This window comes from Haplochromis burtoni, unplaced genomic scaffold (genome assembly GCF_018398535.1).
Source record: "Haplochromis burtoni strain Fernald_Lab_line unplaced genomic scaffold, NCSU_Asbu1 Contig_148, whole genome shotgun sequence".
NCBI classification, from domain to species: domain Eukaryota; kingdom Metazoa; phylum Chordata; class Actinopteri; order Cichliformes; family Cichlidae; genus Haplochromis; species Haplochromis burtoni.
In genome coordinates, this window is record NW_024582509.1 from 1,304,317 (window position 1) to 1,316,076 (window position 11,760).

General features: G+C 42.2%; 1 protein-coding gene across 1 annotated transcript; it reads right to left on the reverse strand.

Annotated features, from left to right (window-relative positions):
• Nucleotides 1–2,056: 2,056 nt before the first annotated feature.
• LOC102291461 (transcription elongation regulator 1-like protein) lies at nucleotides 2,057–7,737 on the reverse strand. The gene is made up of 3 exons (XM_005932201.3): nucleotides 6,983–7,737; nucleotides 6,773–6,891; nucleotides 2,057–3,577 (listed from the first exon to the last, which is right to left on the reverse strand). The coding sequence occupies exons 1-3, from the start codon at nucleotides 7,031–7,033 to the stop codon at nucleotides 3,421–3,423; spliced, it is 327 nt and encodes a 108-aa protein (XP_005932263.1). The 5' UTR covers nucleotides 7,034–7,737; the 3' UTR covers nucleotides 2,057–3,420.
• Nucleotides 7,738–11,760: the final 4,023 nt, after the last annotated feature.

Genomic DNA, 11,760 nt, shown 5'->3' on the forward strand with positions numbered 1-11,760 from the left:
AACTTTCTGCTTCTTAATTCAGATCAAACTGAGGTTATTGTACTCGGCCCTGAAAATCTGGTTTCCAGGTCTCATCATGGTGCACTTTGCTGGCCTATTGGGGATATGGATATTATGAAGATCACGGACATTTCTTCTCAAATGTGCACATTCAGGCAGGAACACATGCACACACAAAGTAAGAAAAATGTGTTTGTGAAAGCAACTTAAAAAATAAAGAAAAATATATATTTCTTTTTATAAAACAATCAAATGTATGTGTTTCTTTCTTACATTTGCTTTGTGCTGCTGTTTATGGTTTAAAAAAATTCCATATGTTCAGATTTTTGGGGGGCTTTCATTGATATACATCATCCAAATAATGTCATGTCAGATTTTGGAGGAAGGAACAGCTGGCATACCCTAGAAACAGGAAGTGAATATTTGTCAAATTTAGCTCATGTTCTCCGACCTTCAGCTCAAGTTAAACTGAAGACTTTAACCCCACAGTTTAGTGCGGGTCTGGGCTGAGATTTCACCTGAAACAGAAATGCAATATCATCATAAAGAACACAGCAGTTTAGTTTTGACAGTTTAATTTAAAACACAGCAGGACCAACAGCCAATGAAACATTAGAACACACAGATCATCAACACAGACATCCAATGAGAAGACAAAAAAACAAAACACCCAATCAGGACATCGTGACACAAAGCCTGCCCAACAACAGCGCACCGTGCCCATTGGTGAGGGCAGGGATTACACCAAATGGGTTTTGTTTGTTTGTTTGTTGACCACAAACAGTAGCACACTTTATAAATGAAGCTGGGTCAGGTGAAACTGTTCAGAAGGGACAGGTGAGTCAGGTGCACATGTGGTGGTTGAGGGACTGTCTCTCTGCTGGCCAAGTCCTCGGGGCCAACAGTGTGAGCAGCTGCTTCCTGTTCCTGGGGTCTCTGCTCTCAGATGCTTGTTGAAGTTTGTTGTTGCTAAGACAGTGACATCAGATCACCACGAGGGATTCACACAGACATTTTTGTAATTCAGCATTTTTACAGACAGAAAATTACATACAGTTTATAGTGCTGTGACAATAAGTATCAAGTAACGACAAGAACCTTGAAAAAATGTAAAAATGTGTACAAAGATTAGTAAGAAAGAACTGATTTTGCCAGAAATAAAGATGTTAGAGGAATGCAGAATGTTTTTTTTAATCTTACAGTGTAAATTTATTAATAACAATTTTATTAATCATGCCGCCTTAAAAACCCCCACTGATCATTGTTGTGTTTCTTCTACTGTGTGAGTAGAGAGTCTGGAAGACTTCAAGTCAGTGGCAAAAAGTCCCAAAACGCAGTTTAACATCATGTGATCAATTGAGAAGGGTTGTCACTTCCTTTTTATGACATTATGAGCCCTTGATAATTTCAATCTCGGTTAGTAATCAGGCGGTATTTTGAGAAACTGAAGGAGCTACACCAACATCCCCTACAACTCCCAGAGTACATCGAATGGCCAATCAAACTGCCGAGTCTCCTAGTTTGCCATTTTCTACAGCAGATGAGAATTTCTGGAAAACTTGTAAAAGTCAGATTTCTTAATGGGGTCTATAGGTTTGTTTCCAGGAATCAAACACAAGCTGAAGTTAAAGGATCACACTGTAAACACACACTGAACAGAAAACACACTATTAAAAACAAGTGCAAAAGCTGAGAGCCACCAAGGTCAGATCTTCATAGACGTAGACTCCATAAACATTAATTCTACAGACCAAGAATCCAAAGACCAGCACACTGCACAGCAGGACTCCATGGGCCTGGACGTGACAGACCTCTAAGGTTCCTCGTGGTACCTGACACCAAGTCCTCAGGGTTGCTGAGTCTGTTTCCTGGAAGCACTCCACTTAAGCTGGGCAAACACTGTGCAGATTTTTCATTCGTGTTATTCAGCTCCTGCTCAAACTGCACGGTTGACTCGCAGGGGTGAGAAGTTCATAGGTCACAATGCAGGTCTCACACTATACCGCCCGATGCTCTGATGCGACCTGAGTCACACTGTGTGTCCATAACATGAAGCTTATAACAGAAAACCTGTCTCTCGCTCTCTGTCTTTCACTCACACAGACACACCACCACCATCATCTTTGCTAAACTGCTAATGAAAAACATGATCAGCTGTGACTGAGCAGCATGTAGATCCAACTATTTCCACGGTTGTTGTGGTCGTGATAATTCTGTGAGGCCACATGGAAAAGGCTCGGATGAGCCAAAGTTTTACAAGTTGTGCCTCCATCGCTTGTGTCCAGATCACACGCTGCACTGCCGTGCTGCTTCTTTTCACTTTCATTTCTGTGTTTGCGCGTGCGCAGCGTGAGAGGCTGCGGTGACGCCCTCTCGACGGCCGACGGGATTTCAAACAGGTTTGATTTTCTTACGACCGAGCGATTGATGATCGGGAGCTGGTCGTGAGGTGTTAATCGCTTCTCGTTACCCCACGTATACTACACGACACACGATGAAGGCGAAACTCGGGCTGATGACCAAAACAAGCCAAAAAAAATCGCACAGTGTAAGCCCAGCATTATCAGCACCTGACTAAACTCGCTGATATTTGCAAGCTTGATGTTATCATATCTGTCCCACCTTTTTCCCTTTGCATATGAAAGGTCAGAGGATTGTGGCTCTCTATTCTCTTTGTTTTTGCATTCATGCTTACCTTTACAGAGGAGGGAGAGCCTCTAAAGAGCTCGTGTATTCATTCCTTTTTGGGGTTTTTTGTTTGTTTCTCAGATTACACAAATGAAGTTTGGCTTTTCTGAGTTTGTCTGTAGATTAGTTCAGTATTTGTCTTTACACAGTTATCTGCCCTCAGAGTTTAAAATGTGTTTACTCACTAATCTCTTTGTTTATGGTCTTTTTTCTACTTGTTATTGTTTTTAATCTGTTATTAGGTCCATTTTTAAGTCTAGGAAGCTGCGGTGTTGATAAAGTTTGAATGAATAGTCTTTACAGGACAAAGAAACAGTCAGACACATGAACATTTGTTTTTGTGCTCTGGTTTTCGTTTCTGTCAGTTATGAATGAGACTATGAATTAGATCCAGTCCAGCAGATCCAGATGACGAAGTGCAGTTCACCCTAGAAAATGGTCTAATGTTGGTTCAGGTTCATACTCACCTGACAATTTACAAAGTCTAGAACCATGAGAATCTACTGAGAATGATGGTTCTGGTCCCATTCAGGTTTGTCCAACAAAACCACAGACAGTTTGATAGTCCCAGTTCACTTTGTTAAACAAAACATGAGTCTAAATCCAGGAATCGGGAGGCATGAGTGCAGTGAGACAGGAGTTCCCGGCAGGTTTTCTGAAGATTTGGAAGGACCTAAAAGGGTTCTATAAATGTTGTAGATGGTTCTGTAAGGTTCTTTCTCAGACATGTTCTCATCTCATCTTCCTCAGTCTGGTTCTGTTCTCTTTCTCTCGTTTCTTTAAGGCTGTGATGTAATGGCTAAAGAGTACTTCCTGTTCCTTCTTCCTGGTGAGAGTGCTGAATCGCTGGTCATCCCGATAACGAACACAAAATTCCTTAAAAGTTGTTCTGGAGAAGAAAAACAAAACAGGAATATTCATATTTTGATATGAGAGCTGGAAACAGTCATTCTGATGGCAGCCCTTTTTTGGCTCATTAATGAAAAAATATTTTATTTTAACTGCAAATAAGAGAACCTCAATAAGGAACGAGGAACCAAAAGCATTAAACTGAGCTGAATGGTAAATGGCCTGTATTTATATATAAGCGCTTTACACGTCCAGTCATCCACACACACACTGGTGATGGCAGCTACATTGTAGCCACAGCCACCCTGGGGCGCACTGACAGAGGCGAGGCTGCCAAATCGCGCCATCGGCCCCTCTGGCCAACACCAGTAGGCAACGGGTGAAGTGTCTTACCCAAGGACACAACGACCGAGACTGTCCGAGCCGGGGCTCGAACCGGCAACCTTCAGATTACAAGGCGAACTCCCAACTCTTGAGCCACGATCGCACAATGTATAAATTGCTTAATAAATTTTAGATGCTTTACGTTATGGCGAGAGTAAAACTTTAAAACATGAAACTTGAAGGATTCTGGGGGAAAGTGACTCTTAGTGCTGTATCCCGCCCGCTCTATGGTGAATACGTCTCACAGGGTTTATGATCGTTATGTCCTTCATGTGCCCAGAGATTATTTATACATTTCAGTATAGCTGTGTTAAAACATTCAACTGATGTGACGTGTGTGGCTTGTAGATAGTTGTGTCAGAACCACAGTGTGCTCAGTGATTACCTCAGGCAGCAGAAACCTGAGAAAGAAGAGGAGCAAGAACAAGAGCATCATGAAAGTACAGGCCCCTGCATGACATGTACCACTGTTCGAAAAAAGAAGTAGCTCACACCCAGAAACTGTTATGGTCCTGGGTCATTTGACCCAGCATTTTGTTTATTATTATGATCTTATGTTCTAGTTTATTCTGATTACGTATCCAGGTTAAGACGTTCTAGTTCTTTGGTTTTAGTTTCCGTTCTCGGTCGGTATCGTGTCTCTGAGTTTTGTCAGTGTATATTTCCTGTCTTACATTGAAGCCCTGTGTCTCTTGTCTCGTCATATTAAATAGCATCAGCTGCTCCTCCTGTTTTGCCATTCCTCGTCTCCTTCCGTGTATATATACTGTGTGTTTATGGCGTTATTTTTGTGCCACTATTCTGAGCGCTCGTAAAAAAAATTTGCAGGTGCAAGTGTTGTATTTTGAGTAGAAATTTATTTTGAGCGAAGAAAAGCTAAATTTGAGTGAACAAAATTCATTCCTGTGTGCAAAAGCTGTATTTCAGTGTTTGCTATTATCCACACACACAATAGCAGCCCCTCTAACTCAGGTTTTGCATCTGCGCTTGCTCGCAATGGCATCTCTGAAAACGTAAGAGCACTTATGCAAATATGCGATGTCTTGATACATCGAGCAGATCTTAGAAGTTTACACAGAAACATTCCATGGAGGCATGTTGGTTTCTTGTTCCGTCTCCTTTTCAGATTCTTCTGAGGAGGTATCAGTGGCCTGCTGGACCAATGAAACCTCTCCTGCAGTCATCGGTGTAGAGGATGAAGAGCAGGGGGGAGAGCACACAGCCCTGGGGGGAGCCAGTGGAGGTGGAGCGGAGAGAAGAAAGAGAGCTGTTGACCCGAACTTTCTGAGTCCTGTTGGTCAAAAAGGTCAATATCCACAGGCTGATCATCCAGGTGAAATCAGGTGGAAAGTTTAGTGGGCAGGATACGAGGCTGCAGAGTGTTGAACGCTGATGAGAAATCAGCAAACAGAAGCCTGGGGGAGGAGTCAGGAGCTCCAGATGTTTGTGGATGGAGTCCAAGATGAAGATTTTTGCGTCATCTACACCTCTGCGTGCACGGTAAGCAAACTGGAGTGAGTCCATCAGGGGTCAGTTGCTCTTACCATGTGCTGTTTTATGATCTTCTCCGCCGAGCGGAAAAGTCGGAGGCTGGGCTGCAGTTGCATCCGCAGCTGGATGAGGGAGTCCCTGGTGTAGGTGAGCCTTGGGGTCATGTTGAAGTGTTGGAAACAAGTTCGAAAAAATCACAAAAATGAGGAAAAGGAAAAGAATACAAATATACCGAGTAGACGGCGAAATACAACAACAAAAAGAGCAGCGACCCGGAACTGGATCTCGGAGATTTGTCAGTTTAAGTATATCCTTCATGAAATTTATAACAAAAAAGGAGAATATGCCCACTTTCATCTTAAAACTAATTTTTATGAGAATGGTGAGAAGACAGGCAGGCTATTAGCAAGACAACTTAAGCAAATGAACAATCAGAATGTTATTACAGCAATGAAAACGATGCTAAATTAGTTACATCCTCTTCGGAGATCAACATGATTTTTAAAATATTTGATCAAGTATGGATTTGCTGAATGCATTCTTTGATAAAAGGAAAATAAATAAAAATTTCACAAGAGGGTAGGGACAAATTGGAAACTCCTAACTGAGGTAGATGTAAGGAAGGTATCCATGCAATGAAGGCTGGAAAGTCACCGGGAATAGATGGCTTCCCAGCAGAGTTTTATCACAGATTTATAGACTTGCTATGTCCACTTTTAACTGAAGTATTACATGAAGCGTTTGAATATGGACGGCTCCCTGCAAGTTTTAATCAGGCAGTGATATCACTAATCCCCAAAGGCGACAAGGATTTAGTAACAAGGCTTGTACTACCACAAATTATCCATAAAGATCAAGTAGGGTTTATCAAGAATAGATCTGCTTCTGATAATATGACATTACTACACCTGCTGTGGCTGAATAGAAATAACAAATCCTGTATTGGCTATATCTTTAGATGCACAGAAGGCTTTTGATAGGGCGGAGTGGAGTTTTCTGTTTACGGAAAAATTTGGAAAAGGTGACAACTTTTGCAGATAATTTTTATTTGTTGTTGTTTTTGTTTGTTTGTTTGCTTCTTGCTTTTGGTTCTTGTATTTGTTGTTATAAAATGCAAAATCTGATAAATACTTGAATTGTACAAACAAAAAAACAGTTCTGTTTCCGGAGCTGAATTAGCCTAGTTCTCTAATTCTTGGTGCTAATGAATCATTCTCCGATGAATTTTATTCTGGTAGAAATACCTCATCTGCATCTCCAGTTTGTCCCAGCGACTGGTCGATAAACAGCTGCCAGTCGAGGTGAGGTCATATTTTACAGGAACATAGCTGAATAATTAAGAATAATGAATGAGGAATACCTGCTGGTGATCTTTGCTTCCTCCAGCAGCTGTTTGAACTCTTCTCTGGCTTTCTGCAATTTACTCTTCTTCTCTTTGTACTCATCCTTCATCCTGCTCTTCACAAACTGATCAAACACCTGGACGCATACAGGTAACACTGATGTCATCGTGACATCATGACATTGCATGAAAATGTTAGAAATGAAAGTAATCTTTAATTTGCCAAACCTGTTTCCTCTGATCTGAAGTCAGCAGCAGGTATCGAGGGTCAAATACCATCTTATGAAGCTCCTTCTCCCAGGTGGAGAATGCAGACACCTGAGGAGAGCCACAGGTCAATATTTAAATTTAATGGTTCAGTCTGTATTTATCCTGGCAGGGTGACTCTTAATAAATCTAATTTATATGGAGGTGCATTACACATATTGACTAAGATCAATAATGCTATCTATACAGTTTTTTAATCCTCAAACCAACATGAGGTGAAAAAGAAACAATTTTAAACACAAATACAAAAAAGAGACACATACAGATACACGTAAAACATAACTGTAAGTCGGAGAATTGTGGCTGTGATGAAGCTCAATTCTGTCTTTCAGTGAATGAAGATCGATCATTGTTCTTCAGATAGTGGGGGTCTGATCCACCAAATCCAGCAGGATAGGAGTAATGATGGATCCAAAAGTGCAGACTCAAAACAAAGATTTATTACCACATGACAAAAACAAAAAACTGGCTGAACTGGGAATACAGAAACTAAACTGGCAGGCAGATGGATGGAACACACAGCGTGGGATGATGGTACAAACAGAAAAGTAGAGTGTATAAACAGAACCTAAGGATTACCTATACTGGGAGAACTGACAAAACAGACCTAAAGCCTGTTGATACGGAGGGAGAAACTCAGGGAGATGACACAGAGGGAGCAATCAGTGAATGGGAGACAGAAGGGAAACACAGCTGGGCAAATCAGGGCAAAGCAGGGGAAGCAAAACCTGATACAATCAGTGCTGGGCAAGTTACTTTGAAGAAGTAATTAATTATAGTTACTAGTTAATTCTTCAAAAAAGTAACTGACTTAGTAACTGAGTTACAAGATCCTAAAAGTAATTAATTACTTCAAAAGTAACTATTGCGTTACCTTAAAAAAAAAAGTTTAACCAGGGTATAATTGTCCATTTTTAACTACTTTAGATTGTCCCGCTACATTTCACCTATAAAAACTATTTACTTTGCCTTGTTTGGTATCATCCTTTTCAGCACAACCTCACGTGTCTGAATTTACAGTCATGTTTTCATTTTGACAAACTGTATTAACACAATTGATCTAAAATCAGACAAAAAACATAAAATCTGAGTAGAAAAAGTTATATTTTTACTGTAACAACCACAAACATGTTTATTGAATCATATTTCATAACTTGAAATGCAAATATAAACTGTCAATTTTAAAATCATATGCACAAGTTTTGCAAACAACAAAGTTATTTGCAGCCATTTACCTTTTACCCTTTTTTAATAACCATTTCACTAGCTGGGACCACATCCTCGGTAACGATGGGCGATGAGGGATGAGGAAGTGAAAACTGGTGCTGCGGCGACGGCTCTCGGGCCGGGCAGAACCCCCAAGAAATCATCCCCTACGGGAGTGAAGACTGGGCATTACAGAGGTCTTGGAGATTGTTGCGAATGTATAACTGGTAGGCTTGTGATGACCATCGACCCAGGAGCTTGATTAGGTGGTCAGAGATTCCTTTGCGGGAGGCAGAAGTTGCGGCGCCGATGAGAAAGGAATGGCCAGAGAAGAGATTTGGAGGAATCCCAGAAGACGAGAGCACTTGGCGAAAGTGTGAGAGGAACGATGACCTGGTCGGGGCGTGGCCAGATTCAGTGATGAACGGTGGATCTGAAGGTAAGGCGTGCTGAGATTTTCTGAGGTGGAGGCAATGGGTTACTGATTCGAAGGGACTTAAAGGTGAGTTTATTTTGAAATAGTATATAGGCGTGGGGCTGCCGGATTGATTGGTTTTGCTTCGTTTGAAGAAGAAAATGAGGCAGTCTTCAAAGACTGGGTGGATGTCGCTCAAGCACAGGTGAAGAGTCGAATGGGATTTTGAAGATGAGGAGGTGAATTCGGAACAGCGTAAGAAGCCGAAGAAGGCGAGCAGAAGTGTGCGTGCCAGGAAGTAGTCGCTACTTCAGCCGGAGGGTAGAGATGCAGCGATGTAGAAGATCTGAAGTTAGGGGTAAGCGGTGTAGGGTCGTGGCAGGTGACTGGCGCTGGAGACCTTTGATGAGTAATGATATCTGGGACGACATAATGGTTGGGCATGGCGAACCTGTGAGCAGCTTGGCAAAGAAATTGATGCCGCTGAGGTACGTGTTTATGGTGGGAATCTTATTCTTTTTTAAAAAAATTTTATTTCCAAATTTGTTTTATTGATTTCAACAATGACATACAAAGTTAGCAACAGCAAAGTCAATCTTGATTTCAGAACAGTTGTATGTCCATTATACCCTCCAACCCCCCTAACCCGAATTCTCCCCCTACCAGGTCCACACTAGACATGACGCCGCAGAGAACCAGTCTCTGCCCACACACACACACACACACACAAAAACCCCCAAAAAACCAAAAACACATCTCAAGACCCATATATGTAACAAGCATAACCCCCAAAAAACAACAACCCCCCCGCAAAAAACAAACAAAAACAAACAAAACAAAAACAGAGGAAACAAAAGCAGAGAAGGGACCAAACAAAACAAAAGGAAAAACAAGTAGATAAGGTATAAATAAGATTTAAAAAATAAATAAAAAAGATATGAAAATAATTTAAAATATATATATATATATATATATACTTTATAATGTAGCTTCGCTCAGTTCACTTCAGACTCAGTGATGGTGTCCACCAGCAAGAGAAATGATTTCCAGATTTTGTTAAATTCCTTAACAGAACCTTTTAGAGAGAATCTAAGTTTTTCCAACTTTAAGTTAAAAAGTACATCTCTCACCCAATGATCATGAGTTGGGGAAGCTTCCACTTCAACAGAATAAACCTCCGAGCTAGTAAAGTGGTAAAGGCTAGGGCCTGTTTGACGGGGCCAGATGAGTTCAAGTCGGGAGGAATGCCAAAAATTGCGGAGAGTCTAAAATTCTAGTGTCTAAAATTGGGCAGACCAAGACCACCGTCAGCTTTAGAGGACCGAAGAATAGACTTGCGAATTCTAGCTTGTTTCCCTCCCCATATGAAAGGTGACAGAATCTTTTCTAACTTGTCAAAAAATGCCTTGGTAAGAAGAATTGGGACATGTTGAAAAAGATACAAGAATTTTGGGAGGACACTCATCTTTATCAGGTTAACTCTCCCTGCCACTGACATGGTAGAGAAGTCCAACGGTCACAATCTTTCCCAACATTTTCTAGTAGGGATAGAAAATTCTCCCTCATCATTTTATGTATAGAAGAGGAAATAAAAACCCCCAAATATCTAAATCCGGTTTCTGTCCACTTAAAAGGCACTATTGAGTGGGGAAGGGCTCTGGCCAGGGAATTGAGGGGTTGCAACTCGCTTTTTTGATAATTGAGCTTACCGTATTTTCACGACCATAAGGCGCACTTAAAAGTCTTAGATTTTCTTCAAAAAGTACGGCGCGCCCTATAGCGCAGTGCGCCCTGTGTGTTGTAAGGAGGACGTAGTAGAGAACACCATGAGAACGCTAAAGGGTGAAGTGTGGGCGCAACCCTGAAAATGGCAAAGAGACACGCTTATGAAGCACAGTTTAAACTGAAGGCCATCAGCTACGCGGAGGAACATGGAAATCGAGCAGCGGCGAGAGAATTTAAGATTAACGAATCGATGGTTCGCAAATGGAGGAAGCTGAAAACAAGCTCCGGCAGGTCAAGAAAACGCAGCTGAGTTTCCGCGGACATAAGGCGAGGTGGCCCGAGTTGGAGGAAAGACTCGAGCGGTGGATCATCGAGCAAAGAGCGAGCGGGAGAAGCGTTTCGACGGTCACCATTCGGCTAAAAGCAGTTTCACTTTCACTTTTTATGAAACGGTGCCATTTTTCCATCCGGACCAGGACTACGGTAGCGCAGCAACTTCCAGCGGATTATAAGGAAAAGCTGGCCATCTTCCGCTCCTACTGCAGCAAACACATCGGCGACAAAAACATCCAGCCCAGCCACATCACAAACATGGACGAGGTCCCGCTCACTTTTGACATCCCGGTGAGTCACACTGTGGAGAAGAAGGGGACCAGCACAGTAGCGATACGCACAACGGGGCACGAAAAGTCTTCTTTTACTGTTGTGCTTGGCTGCCATGCTAATGGACAGAAACTGCCGCCTATGGTGATTTTTAAGCGAAAGACTTTGCCTAAAGAGAAGTTTCCAGCAGGAATCATCATTAAGGCAAATGAAAAGGGCTGGATGGATGAGGAAATGATGAAAGACTGGCTGAGGGAGGTGTATGTAAGGAGACCAGGTGGTTTTTTCCACGCATCACCATCGCTGTTGATCTGTGACTCTATGCGTGCCCATCTCACAGCCGATGTGAAAAAACTTAGTGAAACAAATGAACTGTGAGCTTGCTGTCATTCCGGGAGGCCTGACAAAGGAACTCCAACCGCTGGACATCGGTGTGAACCGCCCGTTCAAAGTAAGGCTGCGAGCGGCCTGGGAGCGATGGATGACCGATGGAGACCACAGTTTCACTAAGAGTGGAAGGCAGCGCCGGGCGAGTTACGCCACAATTTGCCAATGGATTGTAGATGCTTGGGCTAACATGTCTGCTGGCACTGTTGTTCGAGCTTTCGCAAAAGCCGGCATCGTTTCCGAGGAGCCGCACGGCACGGAAAGTGACTCTGACGGTGAAGAAAGTGAACCTGGCATGTTTGATGGAGATTTAGCGCAGCTGTTCAATTCAGACACAGAGGATGAGGACTTCGATGGGTTTGATATGATAAAAATGTGAGTACCAAACTTTGTTTTGCTCCTG

Bases quoted from the DNA above. Each gene is read 5' to 3' on its own strand.
- LOC102291461 (XM_005932201.3), bottom strand. From the start codon at position 7,033: ATGGTATTTGACCCTCGATACCTGCTGCTGACTTCAGATCAGAGGAAA. The intron at 6,892-6,982 runs GTTTGGCAAATT...GTATGCGTCCAG, and splicing joins CTTCAGATCAGAGGAAACAG to GTGTTTGATCAGTTTGTGAA. The intron at 3,578-6,772 runs GTATTCCTCATT...TTTCTTCTCCAG, and splicing joins GAAGCAAAGATCACCAGCAG to AACAACTTTTAAGGAATTTT.